Source organism: Aspergillus candidus (assembly GCF_002847045.1).
Source record: "Aspergillus candidus strain CBS 102.13 unplaced genomic scaffold BDW47scaffold_56, whole genome shotgun sequence".
In the NCBI taxonomy this organism is placed as follows: Eukaryota; Fungi; Ascomycota; class Eurotiomycetes; order Eurotiales; family Aspergillaceae; genus Aspergillus; species Aspergillus candidus.
The window spans coordinates 92,540-106,489 of record NW_020194061.1 but is presented as its reverse complement, the minus strand read 5'-3'; the positions used below and the strand labels follow the sequence as shown (position 1 = coordinate 106,489).

Here is a 13,950-nt window from a genome sequence, read left to right as displayed (position 1 = left end):
CCGTGTCTCTACGCCTGAGGCATGATGTGCCGCCCTACATCCTATCCCATGATGTTGTAGAAGTAGTTCAAGAAACAATCGCCGATATGATACAGCCCATATGTAAGAAGGATATCTCAAGATACCTAATGCATGCTCAGAAAACACATGATCAAAAATGCACAGAGAACAGACTAGAAGTACAGACGCCGGCATAATAGATGAAGAAAGAAGCACCCCCCTCAACATATACTTATTTACTCCGCACGCGACATGGTACAATGTGGGACGTTATATTCAAACGGTAAATGCAAGTTCGTATCCATCTCGTCAAATCACTGATCTCGTCAATGCTTGTCGAAGTAGCTGCCGCTGCTCACAGTGCGCGAGGTACTGACTCCCGCGTAGCCCGGCGAGGTAGGCCGAGACGTCGACACGCCTGAGTCGGTCAGAAACGGCGTCGTGGGGAGCTTGATGGAGAATTCTTTCGGCTCCGGCGACGCCGGTGAGGTCGTGTTGCTTTTGGCGTCTTTCTCGTACCGGTCGATCTCGAGCGGCGGTGGGCGAGAAACGCTCTGGCGCTTGCCCGGACCATGAACAGGGCCTGTATCTTCGCAAAGATAGGTGGCGACAAGAACGCCAAATGTCCCAACAAGGAACTGGAGCGGGAAAATTGTGAGTATTTCTCCGGGAAAGAAGGAAAAGGTCCAAACTTACAGTGCTGGACAATTCCATGTCAAAAAACAAGCTACTCCCCAGCGTCGTGAAGATAATACTCGTGGCGGTGGCCACGTTCCGCATATCTCTGTGGGCATAGCGGATGCAAAACGAAGTCGTGAGACCCACAACGGCTTGGACGACAATCGAGGACCACACGGTCCAGTTGTAGCCTGCAAAAACCCCGTTGCTCGAGATTTTTTCACCGTCCAGGAATATAACCCCGATGAAAAGCGCCGGGAAGACAGAGTAAACCGCTAATTGCACGTTACGAATCCAAAGCGAAGTCATTTTGGCACTGTCTTTCAACACCTTTTCGAAATAGATACCTGCCAGGCCGGATGCGACACTGGCCCCGACGGTGGCCAGGAGGCCAATAGCGCCGTTCATGCGCGGGTTGGCCGTCTGCAGGTCTTCCTCGATGCCTTCGTATGTCGCGGACCGTTTGTGTAGACCCCCGTGGTGCGATTTCGCGGCTTTCCACTCCTCGAAGGACCGGGGAAAGGCATGCTGCGCAGCTTCGTCGCCCAGAGACGCCACATCGGAGCTACCATCGGGCATTTGAACAAGACAGACGCCCACGAGCAAAAGCAGCAGTAACCCCCACTTGCGCGGCGACACCGACCTCTTGAGCAACAGCAGGCCAAAGATCGCAGACACAATCATCTTCAATTGATAGGTCGCCTGGAAGGTCGCCGCCTGCAGATTCGACAGCGCAATGTACTGCAGGGAATTGGCGAGTGTGTAGAGACAGGCCGGAATCACCAGCTTCCAGCTGTCACCGGAGAAGACGGCGGAGGCCAGGGAGGAGAGGAGGGACGTTGCGGGGACAGTCGGAGGCGCGGATCGCGAGACTTCGTATAGTGCCATCGTCAAGGATATTCCTAGCTTCACGACCTCATTGAAGAAGACGGCGGTGGACGTGAGATACCGTTTGCCGCCCGTCGGCGGCATGACCCTCGAGTAGTGCAACAACTATAGCAAACCAACAGTCAGGGATCCGTCCTCCTCATCGACAGTCGAATGGGAAACATACCAGTGCGAAAGTGGTATACTGCACTGTCAACTAAATCCATAAACCCCGTTAGCAGAGAACCCCAAACCACCCGCGCTCACCTCCGGTAGTTATTGGAAACCTTACCAAAACCCAAGAAAACTGATTCCAGGTCGTACCCGGTCCTGAGGACTGCCGAGGCGCGGTATCCCCCATATTGACAGTCGTTCCGCGTGGTACACTCCCAGAAGCTAAGCTGAAAGGTCCCCCTTTTTCTTCAATTGTAACTTTTCACTCTCCGCGGACGGCGTCCGGCCGTCCTGCAGCTTATGAAGGAACCCGTAACACACTCGTATCTAGCTCAAAAGGGGGGGTTGGTTCGCCGAGGATGTTTCATGTGGTGGCGCGTGTGAAGTTGCCAAAATGCGGATAGTGCCCCCTGCTCTTATTGGAGAGGTCACCCACACGAGCCCGGTCCGGGGTCTGGGCGAATCAAGGAGGGGAAAGGAAGAAGCGTCGAAAAAGAACTAGTGCCAAAAAATCAAAATGAAGAAATCGGAGAGCAATGACGATTGATTAGCCCAGTCCGATCCAGGAGCGCTGCCCAACCCCCCGGGACCCTTTCACGAAGGGTAAACGTTTCGGCTTCACCACCAGGATTGGTGGGTCCACTTCAAGGATTTGACACGTTAAGCGGGGAAAAGAGCACTAGTCGGTAGAGTCGTATCTCGGAGAATCGACGGGTTATAAATGTAATAGAAAGGCTGAAGCTCCTAGTTCATCATTAATTAAGTAAGTAAGAGTCGGGGCATTCCAGGGAACCAGCGGAGGAGCAGAAGATGGAAATGTTTGGTTCCCCGATGGGCGGTGTGGATCGTTCCTTAAATGGCCCGGGCGGTCAAGGCGGCTTTCCCTTCCAGTCGTTCCGCTTCACGTCGTTCTACTTCTGGAGTATTATAGTATACCTCTGTGGTCAGTGTGAGGGGATCTCGAGAGACCAAGTCGATCAGATCAGCAGCTGATGTCAGGCTCAGACATACGGATTGGCCACTTTTGTTCCCTAGGAATCCTGGTTCATCACAGCCACCAAAGTTTGCAAGGGGTACTGATGTTGCTATTATTACCCATCGGCAGGAGCTCAGCATTACTGCGCCCTCACAGCCTTATTCGATGCGGGTGCTGTTTCACCTCGGATGCGAGATAGATTCGATGCATGTGGTTTCGGCTCCTGGATCCAGAAGCGATCAAAACCGTCGACTGATCTTAATCAGATAGTATTTAACAATAAGTGTTCGATTGCGTGACCCATCTCTAATTTCGGTCATCACTATCTGCAGTATCATATATAATATACATTAGACGAGAATGATGTTCTCATAGAGCTTCTATTGAAAGCATCGTATTATAGAATGTGGTAAGTGAAAACACAAAAGGAGAAGGAAGTGAGTGTAGTGCGCCAATGATGAAAATGCTGGTTGTCAACGTCGCCGTGCTAAGTAGCCCAAAACATAGAGAGAGATGTAATAAAACGAAAGGAAAGGTAGAAAGAGAGAGTGAGAGAGTGTGTGTGTGTGTGAGAGAGAGAGAGTGAGAGAGAGAGAGAGAGAGAGAGAGAGAGAGAGAAAGAGAGAAAAAAAGAAAGAGATAAAGAAAGAACGTAAAATGCAATGCAAAATCCACGTTCACAACGATCAATGCACAGTCGTCAGGTGAGATCCATGGCTCCCATCGTCATTACTCCATCCAAGCGCCCAGATGGGAAAGTCGTGTCGATCCCTGGACTCCCCGCTCTCGCCCAGCACGATAGCCTCGCTGCTGTCCGTGCGTCGTCGGGAGTGTTGCCTCCGAACCGTGGGGACAGCGGGGGGAGGATGGCGGGGGTGGGGTTTCTGTGATGGCAGTGGTGAAAAGCGGTGGATAGGGAGGGTCGGGGTCAATGGAGACGCGCTGCTGGTGGCTGGAGAAGGGAGGCTTTCCGTATACACCAGGCTAGTGCGAGGGGAGGCGCTGACCGGGGTGGTTTTCTGCTCAGTGTCAGATTCCACGCCCAGGGAGTTGGAAGGAGCGCCTTTTTCATGTTGAGTTGCACCTTGGTCTGCCAGAGCGGTATTGAGAGGAAAGGCGCCGCTCAATCGCAAGAAGGATGTCTCCGAGCCGTAGAAAGATTCCCGCGACGGGGCTGCCGAGTATACGGACCCCCGGTCGGGCTCGGGGGTGTCTGCGTCGCCTCGGCCGTCAGGGAAGATACTCGGGGTGATTTTCCCCCTGCGCTCGCGGATGGCGGCCAGGAGATCTTCTTCTTGCCTCGTGACGGCCATCACTCGACTTCTCCGGTACATTTCCTTCTGGGAGAGAGCGGGCTTGACCGAACTTCGGGCCCCGGTGGAGAGAGGCTCCCCGTGGGGTGGTTCGGGCTCCATGATGGTTGGCACGAGGCTTGATCGACGCGACTGACTCTGTGGAGCTGATGCCGGCAACCCCCTAGTCGACGGGGCTCGGCGGAAGGATGGCTGTCTCTGAGTCGAAGCGGATCTCTGGCTGCTCGATCTATGACTGCCCACTGAGCCACTCGGTTCTGCCCGTCTCGGTACTCCCTTCGTCGCCTGGGGCCCGGCCGCTGTGCCTAACTCGGCCCCGAAATTGCTGTACATGGCGACGCTATCTCTCGGCCCCCTGGGGATGCCACGGTCCTTGGGTAGAACGTGATCCTCCTCTTCGTCCTCATCTTCCGACGAGGAGAGGCACAGCACACTAGACATGGTCAGGTCGGTATCCTTCAAGGTGCTACTGCGACTCTTCTCCGACGTAGAACTGTGCGGCGCAGAAGATGCGCTAATCTGTCGCGGCCGGGTGGAATTCGCGGGGCCGTTTACATGGACTCGCGAGCAATCTCGAGGAGAAAGATGGGTCTCCTTGCTCCAGCCACCAATGGAGCTATTCGAGGGAACCTTGCGCAGATGGTCCGCTGGGAGAGCACTCGCTTCGAGCTCTTCTCGGCTTCGCGGGCGCTGGAGGAAGCGGCTGTGACGCGCGGGGTCGGGGTTCTGCAGGGCCATGTCCATTTCGATGGTGCGCACCGTCTTTTCCAACGAGGGGTCGAACCAGTTGTCGTTATTTTTCTCGAAGATCGTGGACGGCCCGCGGACCGTATTGGCGGCTGGACGACTCCGTGGCTTGGCAGGGGGTGTCTGCGTTGGCGCTGCTTTTGTCTGGGGCTTCGCAGCAACGTGGTGATCCGGCGTCTTGGGAGGCGCAGGAGCCATTCCCGAAGCGATGGAGACAGGAGACGGCGACTCCACCATGCGTTGCGGCGAGAGAAGGGGAGCCGCTTCGGCGCGCGGTTTCGGAAACAGCAGAGAAAGGTCAATGCGGGGGGGTCGTATCTTCCGCTTAGATTCCTTCGCCGGCCCCTTGGATTGTTTCAAACCAAAGTCCAGCGAGGGGTCTGGTTTCGCATCACGGCCCCGGCTACTGCCGCGCCCGCTACTCTTGCGTCCGCTTTCCGAACCCGCGCCTTGATCGCTTGTGGAGTCTCGGAAGTTAAAATGGGAGTATAGAGCCAAAGCAGAGCCCGATTGATGGATCTTTCTTTTGGGCTCCGGAAGCGGGGGGGCGGCGGTATCTCGCGCTCGATATTCTTGACCCAGCAGGGGAGAGGACGCTCGAACACGGAGGTTCTGTGGTGGTATGCTTGGGTTTGCGGGCGCCACGGGGAAGGTCACGAAGCCGCTGCTCTTCTTGGATTTGGTTTCTGGGGACCGCATAAAGGTTGGCCGCCGGGTTCGCCGTTTCTCCTCGCGGTCCCTGTTGATCTGCTGCACCGCAACTTCAGACGTTCCTAGTATCTTCTGCGCTTTGGATGTCCTGTGTTCCTTCAGGTTATCCTGGCTCGGCTTTGAGGGGAGCATTTCGGGGTTCAGCGCGTTGGCGCTCGATGTTCTCGAGGGGATGGAAAAGGGCTGATGGGACATGGTCGGAACCCCACTCCGTCAGATCGGGGCTCTCGCCCTGGGTATGTATGCGCAACCGGGATCGGTCGGAACGAATGTGAATGGCGTGAATAGGGAGAATGTGAATCTCACGCTCTCCTGGGATCGGCGAATTGTGAAACAGTTTCTGGGTCTTGCACCCAGTGGGATTTCCCTGCGCCGAGTGGTCGAGACAAACTACGAAGCTGGTCACAAGCGATTTGGTTTGCCGACTTCCGCTGGGTCGCGTGGCAATGATCGCACGAGGGACCGATTAATCGGCGGGGGGGGGAAGGAGGGACTGTGATAGGGAATCCGAAACCCGTCAGGCCCAGGAGGGTTGACAATGATTGAAAAGGCGATCGAAGAAGTAGAAACGTTGTCCGGGTTCTGGCTTGGTGCCCAAGACGGGCATTTAACAGTAGTAATTGACGGGAACAAGGGAATGATCGGAGCCTTAAGGCCAGCCCGTGCGCGCGTAGGAATTAATGGGGCACGGTTAAGTGGATATCGAGAAATTTGGAATTATTACATTGGTGAGGAGAGGGGTTTGAAAGAACCCAATATGAGGGTGAGAGGGAGAGGGAGCGAGCGAGCGAAGTCTTTAGGGGGGAGTGGTGGAAATTGGTCTCCTCCCAAGGGTGCCTCAGAATCCGCATTGGCCAATACCATTGACCATTAGCGGTGTGGGTTAGGGAAGATGGACACAGAGGATCTGCGACCAAGTGCCATCATCTCGACAGTCTAAAATGTGTCTCAATTGTGCTGTGTGGAGCAGACGGGGCACCATCACCGACGGGCTTGCCTCTGGAGCGAGGGAACTGCCAGCGCTGCAAAAATGAGGCACAACTGGCCCAGTCGAGTTAAGTTTTGGTGTCAACAGTTTTAGCAACCCAGTAGCGTTGTCTTAGTCCGTCTCCGAAGCAGTAATCATCGACAGGCACCTGCCGTGGTTCCATTCGGTGGAAGTGGTTCCTGGTGCCTTGGTGGCTGGTTTCGGGCATTTGGAATCATTGTGAGAATTCTAATAGTAGAAACCGTAGCCGGACCAGGAAGAGCTTTGTGATAGGTACGGATTAGTATAGAATGGGGAAAATGATCCCTGTTGCAGAGTGGATGAAGAGAGTGCAGGAGGAGCAGAAGATGGAGTCCGAAGAGGAAAAATCCGGATGAGTGACAGGTTGGCCTGAGGTTGCTGCATGCTGTAAGGGACTGTCTGTCATTCTTCATATTGTTGTTTTTTTTTGAAATTCTACTTTTTTTTTTTTTTTTTAATATTATGATAATTATAATAATCAATATTGTACAATACTATTGCAATCCATTCATCTACTGATCTATTGACTGATTATCAGCACCGATAAAAGGGGGAAGAGGGGAGAAAATGTTAGTGGACAATAGTGCATTTCTGTGGAAAAACACGTGCGGGCCACGCGGAGGACAACAATGAGATCTCACAATCTCACACAGATGCTGGTGGACTTTAATCACTCTCCCTCCTATTCTTCATGCTTCATCCCATTTCATCTAATTTGTTGTTTTCCCTCCCCTGTTAAACAAGCCTGATTGGGTTTCCTTTCCTCTTACGTGGCTGATGAAATTAATCAAACACAAACAGAGCTAAGAAAAGGAACTAGACAAGACTAGTACCACCATCCATGTTTCTCCACGGGTTCTGAGCCATCGTCATCGCCCACTCGATCTTTCCTCTGGGCGGCTCGATCCTGAGCTAAAAGGAAGAACTATGGAACTCCCTCGCATCTCCCCGCCGCTCAGCCGTCTTTGGACCTCTCTCAATTCCAACCCATGTCGATCATCATCCGGTTCTCCAATGTCTTCCTTCTTCCATCCACTGAAGTGGGGGGGCCCAAGCTTGGAATTTCCAATAGTCATCGATCCAGGAACCCCTTGTGCTGGTATTTCATGATCACCGGAGGATGGCTGGACTATCAGTGTCCACTCTTCAGTTCTGTACCCATATCAGTTCAATCAGACGATAATGCCATCCGTCGTTCATCCGAGGTTCTCCATCCCGTCGGCATCAATTGATCGAGTCTCTCCAATAGTTACACACACACATCAGTCCACCCGGGGAAATAGACAATCCAATTGATCGCCACAATAGTCATCCAGTCAATGAACCCTTGTCCCGTGGGAAATACTCCAGGAAATCTCCGACTTAACCCCGCAGGGGCATGCGCAAGCGCTCGATGGTGACCTGCAGTGGTGGTTTCGAATTGACCACGTCTGCATACGCATTGACGTGGATACTTGTTCCACGGCGGCAAGCTTATGCAAGGCATACTAATGTCTCTTTTCCAAAGTTGACAAGTCTACGTAATTTTCCTGACAGAAGCTAAAAACTCACCACATCACTAGATAGCATGACAGCCTACTCCAGTCACTCGCCGCATCCAGCAAGGCTGACGGCATCAAGGATCTCCTATCAGTGCAGATCGGCGCCAAGCCATCCAATCACCCGTTTACCGCATTTGCGATGGTCACGGGTCCATCATTGCCGAATGAGTTTGGTTCGCAAGGTTCGTCCCAGACAAACATATAGCGATCGGCTGAGACATGCCAAATCGAGGATATTAAATATCGCGCTGGACGGCCCCGTTTAGTGGTAGGCTGAAGTACGGTCCGGCTGATAGTCTGGGACCAGAACCAGGAACGCATGATAAGCTATACATGTCTCGACTGATCTACCAAGGACAGAACAATAGCGCCGTGATGATTTTCACGTGGAGAGAATCCAGATCTTCGCTATCATCTGTGAGACTGTGACCCACGCAGCCCCTTTTGATGCGCGCTATACCCTCGCCAACCTGCTCACACTACTCGCTTGTATACATACTGGTTCTCTCTTAACTTAATCGTCAAAGCTCTTGAGTACCCATTCCCTCAATACCTACCGACACTGTCCGGCAGTCAGTCAGTATAAGCAAGAATCCTCAATATGAACAAGTCTGCATCATGTCAACCTCTGGGGGATCCAGTAGTTATCTTCATCTACCAACTACCCAATCAACTTATTTCCTTCTCACTGTTTCTACCAAGACCCCGGCGTAGTTCTATATATATATCGAGTACCTTGGTAGGTAGTATACTAGTAAGACACAGACCCACCCGCATCCCCTACATATATTGTAGAACCCACGCACAGCGCCACGCACTTCCACAGAGAAACGAGATCTCAAGAAAGAGGGCTTCATCAATTGAATCCGCCCTCAATTATCAGTGTTAAATCCATTGTTTTGTAGGGAGTTACGCGAATGGCTAGGTAAGACTAGCTAGCTGACAGATAGGTTTAGGGATTATAACTATTTGGATTTTTATAAGAAATGTGCTTCGCCTGACGGGAAGAAAGCTCGATCTATTCTGGGGGGTACTTTCTCTCGTCAAATTGGTAAGTGATGTTGCTTTCTTGGGAAAGGGATTTTCCATTTCACGCCACGCTTGATCAACGAACACGATAATTATAAAAACAAGCAAATCAGGGAAAGCGGGCTATCTGTTCCAGCAGAAAACCGTCAGACCCGCCGTCTGGATAAATCACTTAATTCAGATTGTTGTCCTTGGTGCGGTGGTACACGTTATGCCCTCCCCTGGAAAGCACCGTCATTGTCGCTCGTGTCTGCCCCAACATCAATCAATTTCGAAAAGTTGCTGACCTTGCGACGTTTGCGGTGGCTGCGTCGGGGACTATCGCCGCCTGTTTCTTCAGAACTCTCTTGGATATTTTGCGATGTGATGAGACGGTCGTCGGCGGACATGCCTGAGCGACGGGCGAGTTTCTTTCCGGGCTCGGGCACGTTGGGAAGGCTGTGATTGGGTTGTATGGTTTGGGGGGTCAAGTCGGTTTTTTCGAGGTCGTCCGTGCCGGAGGTGTCGTCGGGGATATCTGGGGTTATTCTTCTTTTGCGGGTTTGTGGCTCTGAGGTTGGTGGTGCGAATACACTGGTGGAAACTTCCGTTTTTTGAGCTCCCTCTTTGTCAACCGGTTGGTCGTTCTCAGGCGGGATGAAGTTGTCCTTCGAGGTGTTCTTCGTAGTATTGGCTCGATCTGGTGCCTCGAAGGGTTTGCCTGGTGCGTTCTGGGTATACTATGCCTGTTAGTATCTGAGTTGCCACATGCACATGAAACTCACATGCTGCCCGATCTTGACCATCGGGTCCATGATTTCCTTGTGTATTCGCTCGCGGACATCGTCTGAGCTTGGTACATAAAATTTCGGCAGCCCTTTTCGCACAAACCCCTTCATTTTGTACCCCTGGGTTGGCAGCAGCAACTTCTGTTTCTTCAGGAGATCGGTGATTTGGACGACGGTTTGGCCGTTGCAGTCTGTCCGTTGTCAGCACCTATCGGGCCATCGGTTCGAGCCACTTACGGAGCTTCTGAGTAAAGATTGACGTCGTGCTGGGAAAGCCTTCGTCGAGTATGATTTTAAGTGCCCTCCGTAATAGCACCAGGCTATTCATTTCTCGAAGCAACTGGAGCTCGTTTGGCTCCAACAGGCATTGGTAGCATGCGTGAAAATCTGGTATGCGTGGATCGGTTGGGCCTTCGAATCCATAACACAGCGCATGCTGTTGGGTGTGGCAGAACGAACATTGTATCTGAGCAGGTCAGTACCTATCTTTGTGACGCGGTTTAGGGTGTTACCATTGCTTTCTCTTCGCCCTCCCAGCCACATTGGCACTTAATTGGGGCTTGACCTTGTTCCTGGTTGCCGTTGCGGTCACGTATCTGCCCGCGGGCATGCTCGCTGATCTCGTTGATTTTGGTTTGCTTCAAACTGACCTTGTCTTGTTCGACCGGCACAGGGGTGGTATCCATCTCAGACGGGACGTCGGAATGGATGGGCTGTGTAGGGACAAGGGCACTATCGGCACCAGGGGCTTCTTGGGTCTAGGCTAGTTAGAATAATAGAACGAAAATCTATATGGGGTAAGTTGACACTTGCCGGTAACATCATCTGCAGTTTAATCCTTTCCGCCTTGTCCTGAGTTGCCTCCTCTGAGTCTAACGACTCCGGGGGTATCTCGGGTCGTTCTTGTGACGTGTTTCCCACAATTTTCTGACTGTCTGGTGCTGCTTCCTGGGTATTCTCGTCTTTGTGGGGTGACTCCATCGTCATTAACCGGTCTGCACTTGACTGCGAGCTATCCTTGGCGGAGGCGTTGATTGGGCTCTCCAGCCCACGGGATACATCCTCGGGGAATCCAATATCATCGGACCGCTGCGCAGTATCACTGTACTCGATGTCCATAGGTACCTGAGGCGGTGCCTCGAATGCCCCCGGGTCCGGGCCCGTCCATTTGAGAGAGGTTACCTTCAGACCCACACTGCATGGATTAGACAAGGTCATCACAAAGTTCAGTAGATACTTACGTATGCCATCCGCCATCCATTGTGCCGCATGGCTGGCTGTCTTTCTGCCAATTCTCATTGAATGGATATTTGATAATCTCATTGCGCCCTCCAACAAAGCCAAGGGGTTCGTAGTCACTCGGGCAATCCTCGGTATAAAATAAGTGTACTCCTAGGTGGCGCTTGTCTGCATCGACGTTAGAGTTATGTAGCTCAAAATCAATTTGGGGAAGGAGGAGTACTTGGCAGCGTGGGAAGAAAAGCACTTAGCGTGATCAGGCGCCTGATGATGGTTTCCAGGCCGATGCGGGCCGTCTGTGCAGTTTTCATGTCGGCCACACAGCCCACGGGGTCAATCGAAAGCCTTTCTAGACGACTGTTCATATCGCCGGCAGCACCGGTGTACTTGAAAGAGAAGGTGTAGGACTCTAATACATTTTCCGGGGTGTCCTTATCGACCAGGATGGTCAATTGGACGGCCTCCAGTACGTTCTTACGCAGCGCATCGAAGATGCCATTTTCCTAAACCGGTCAGCGTGCCGTTACGGAAGTTCCGTCCACGGACCTACCAAGAGGTTTAGGATCATTTCCGCGTTGGGATCGGCCCCTCGGACGATGATCTTCAACGGCTGGCCCCGCCTGCCCGCGCCGAACGGGACTTCGGGACGACCTTCCGGGCTATCCTGGGTGGGGGATCCGTTGATAAACTCTCTATACGACAGTTCGTCCTTCTTCTGGGCTTTCTTCAGATCTCGGTCATCGAAGCAAGGAAGCGGTAAGAGCTCGCTGTGACAGGTGTCAGATCGCCATGGCCATCAATCTCGACATGTCTAACATCCAACGAACCGCAGATAGAACAATGTCCCGAGCTTTGGATTTCATTAGAGATAACATTCCATTCGTAGAGTCTACCAGGGTTCAAATGACCAAGTGACACTTACCGATACATGCAGCATGATCTGGACCATCTCCAGGCTTTGCTGCTGTTGGAGAGCCAGGGATTCACGGGTCGTCGTCAACGTCGGCGGTGCATCGACCTGGGTTTGGGCCTTGGTCTGCGGTGCTATCTTACTTTCTGCGACGATGGGCTGGATCACTTTGACGGGCTGCAACTGGACCGCCGAAGCGGGGCCAGTCGGCCTGGTGCGAACCATGCTGAGAGGAGTGGGAAACTCGAGGGTGAGAACCGTATAGGGAGAGACAATCGCAAAAAGAAGATATTGAAAGGTAGAAGAGCCAGTGTATAATGAATGCAGAACAGATCCAAATGCAATGGGTGACCGAGCAGGGACCGGGATCATGAAGGAGGAACAGAAAGGCTGGACGGATACGGGTCAGTCACGGGAGAGGTCCGATTCTTACATACTGGAGTCGGTTCGGAGTCGGCAGCTGTTCCACCTTCAAGCATTGTTGATCACACTCTCATGTCTTCCCTGAGTTTGTTTTAATCTGTTTGATTTAGGTCTATTGACTTTCCCTCATCCTCTGTTATGTCATGTTTCAGTAGATTGGAATGCACAAGGATCCAATCACTTTCACGATGACTTATCTAATTTCTTATAAATCAATCCATTACACCAAATTGGTCGAGTATAAGTTAAAGCCCCGTGAGACTGACACGGTCTATCAACAGAAGATGAGGCATGCTAGCTAATGGGGTATCTCGTTGCCCTTGCATATACAAGCCGTGTTGAAGATTATTCGCAGGCTATATAAATTGGAAGCTACTAGATCGAGATAGAGAAGTGCACGATTCGTCACTCAGGCTCGACATCAGACTATCGTCAACGTCCCGATACCTCGAGAAAAGAAAAAGGAAATAGATATAATAAGAAAGAGAAAGAGAGGAAGCCGAAATACTGGAGAACAGCAATTCATCGACTGATCGTCGTGATCTTGGTGATTCAACGACCCACGTGACACGGTGCGCTCCACTGGGGGTCGCCTTGTACACTTTAAATCCACCTTGGATTGAGGGTTGACAAGTTGACACTAGGTGGTAAAGACACATGCTAGACATGTGTTGGGGGAGGACCAACCTCGCACATGGAATGCTCTCAAGTGGTTGGTAGGTCGATGACCCCCGTCATGATGACCATAGCATCGGCATGGAATCCATTACAAATATCCCACCCTCCGTCACCGCTTCCCCGCAATTCCCTTGCTGGATGGCTTCCCCCGTCACTGAGTTCATACTACCAATTTCATAGTGGTCCGATACTACGGTCTGAGACGCAAACCATATCTGGACAGACTGCCGAAGTGAGCATCGACGGATTCAACATCGGCCTGATCCAGGCTGATCCAGGCTGATCCAGGGCTGAGAAGATCACAGGGGAGAAAAATAGTCAGGAAGAAAAGAAAAAAGATGTCGGTCTCGCCCCACATATCACGTGCAAGGGCGAGTGGCGATGGGAAATTCGATACTTGATACCGTGAGGACTGTCCATGGGGGATCTATAATAGAACCGGAAGGATTGGGTCAAGGGCACTGGAAGAAGGGATGATGCAGGTGGACTAGGTGCAGATTTTGTCAAGGAAAGGTTTCAGATGATCCTTGGTGATTTATCTCTTGGTGGTTTGGAGTTGATCAACGTCGCAATCCAACCTTTGTCGATTGATCTGATCCGTACCGAACACATCTAGGCTGGAGGGAAATGCCTAGGGTCGGAGAGAAAGAAAAATACGATCGCACATTGCCACTGGTCGGGGATGTTCCTTGTTTACGCTCCATCGGGACTGCCGGGGTAAACAAGGAGAAATCAGTCAAATATATATCAAATGAAAAAGTCAAATTAAATAAATTAAAGAAAGACAAGAGAAAGAAGAAGAAGAAGAAGAAGAAGAAGAAAGAACGAATAGATAAGTCAAACCCACACCAGTGGAGTTAATATTCCATTATAGTTGCGTTGATATAG

At 51.8% G+C, this 13,950-nt stretch overlaps 5 protein-coding genes across 5 annotated transcripts; 2 read left to right on the top strand and 3 right to left on the bottom strand.

Annotated features, from left to right (window-relative positions):
• Positions 1-72: 72 nt before the first annotated feature.
• On the bottom strand, positions 73-2,604 carry BDW47DRAFT_111503 (putative UDP-galactose transporter). The gene is made up of 4 exons (XM_024813970.1): positions 1,838-2,604; positions 1,733-1,762; positions 697-1,671; positions 73-638 (listed from the first exon to the last, which is right to left on the bottom strand). Exons 1-4 carry the CDS (start codon positions 1,904-1,906, stop codon positions 327-329), a joined length of 1,386 nt encoding a protein of 461 aa, XP_024668829.1. The 5' UTR covers positions 1,907-2,604; the 3' UTR covers positions 73-326.
• Positions 2,605-3,381: 777 nt separating this feature from the next.
• Positions 3,382-5,661, bottom strand: BDW47DRAFT_128727 (uncharacterized protein; the record flags this gene model as incomplete). Its single annotated transcript, XM_024816897.1, has 1 exon — positions 3,382-5,661. The coding sequence occupies one exon, from the start codon at positions 5,659-5,661 to the stop codon at positions 3,382-3,384; it is 2,280 nt and encodes a 759-aa protein (XP_024668828.1).
• Positions 5,662-5,832: 171 nt separating this feature from the next.
• On the top strand, positions 5,833-6,464 carry BDW47DRAFT_71274 (uncharacterized protein). Its single transcript, XM_024819672.1, has one exon. The coding sequence runs from the start codon at positions 6,005-6,007 to the stop codon at positions 6,338-6,340; it is 336 nt and encodes a 111-aa protein (XP_024668827.1). The 5' UTR covers positions 5,833-6,004; the 3' UTR covers positions 6,341-6,464.
• A 2,477-nt stretch (positions 6,465-8,941) lies between these two features.
• On the bottom strand, positions 8,942-12,412 carry BDW47DRAFT_111487 (putative meiosis specific protein Hop1). The gene is made up of 10 exons (XM_024813968.1): positions 11,974-12,412; positions 11,879-11,901; positions 11,602-11,818; positions 11,275-11,554; positions 11,054-11,219; positions 10,626-11,007; positions 10,325-10,570; positions 10,050-10,278; positions 9,810-10,003; positions 8,942-9,764 (listed from the first exon to the last, which is right to left on the bottom strand). The coding sequence occupies exons 1-10, from the start codon at positions 12,331-12,333 to the stop codon at positions 9,255-9,257; spliced, it is 2,607 nt and encodes an 868-aa protein (XP_024668826.1). The 5' UTR covers positions 12,334-12,412; the 3' UTR covers positions 8,942-9,254.
• Positions 12,413-12,815: 403 nt separating this feature from the next.
• On the top strand, positions 12,816-13,853 carry BDW47DRAFT_111482 (uncharacterized protein). Its single transcript, XM_024813967.1, has one exon. The coding sequence runs from the start codon at positions 13,079-13,081 to the stop codon at positions 13,343-13,345; it is 267 nt and encodes an 88-aa protein (XP_024668825.1). The 5' UTR covers positions 12,816-13,078; the 3' UTR covers positions 13,346-13,853.
• Positions 13,854-13,950: the final 97 nt, after the last annotated feature.

Bases quoted from the DNA above. Each gene is read 5' to 3' on its own strand.
- BDW47DRAFT_111503 (XM_024813970.1), bottom strand. From the start codon at position 1,906: ATGGGGGATACCGCGCCTCGGCAGTCCTCAGGACCGGGTACGACCTGG. The intron at 1,763-1,837 runs GTAAGGTTTCCA...TTATGGATTTAG, and splicing joins ATCAGTTTTCTTGGGTTTTG to TTGACAGTGCAGTATACCAC. The intron at 1,672-1,732 runs GTATGTTTCCCA...GGTTTGCTATAG, and splicing joins AGTATACCACTTTCGCACTG to TTGTTGCACTACTCGAGGGT.
- BDW47DRAFT_71274 (XM_024819672.1), top strand. From the start codon at position 6,005: ATGATTGAAAAGGCGATCGAAGAAGTAGAAACGTTGTCCGGGTTCTGG.
- BDW47DRAFT_111487 (XM_024813968.1), bottom strand. From the start codon at position 12,333: ATGATCCCGGTCCCTGCTCGGTCACCCATTGCATTTGGATCTGTTCTG. The intron at 11,008-11,053 runs GTAAGTATCTAC...TAATCCATGCAG, and splicing joins ATGGATGGCGGATGGCATAC to TGTGGGTCTGAAGGTAACCT. The intron at 9,765-9,809 runs GTGAGTTTCATG...TAACAGGCATAG, and splicing joins TGGTCAAGATCGGGCAGCAT to TATACCCAGAACGCACCAGG.
- BDW47DRAFT_111482 (XM_024813967.1), top strand. From the start codon at position 13,079: ATGGAATGCTCTCAAGTGGTTGGTAGGTCGATGACCCCCGTCATGATG.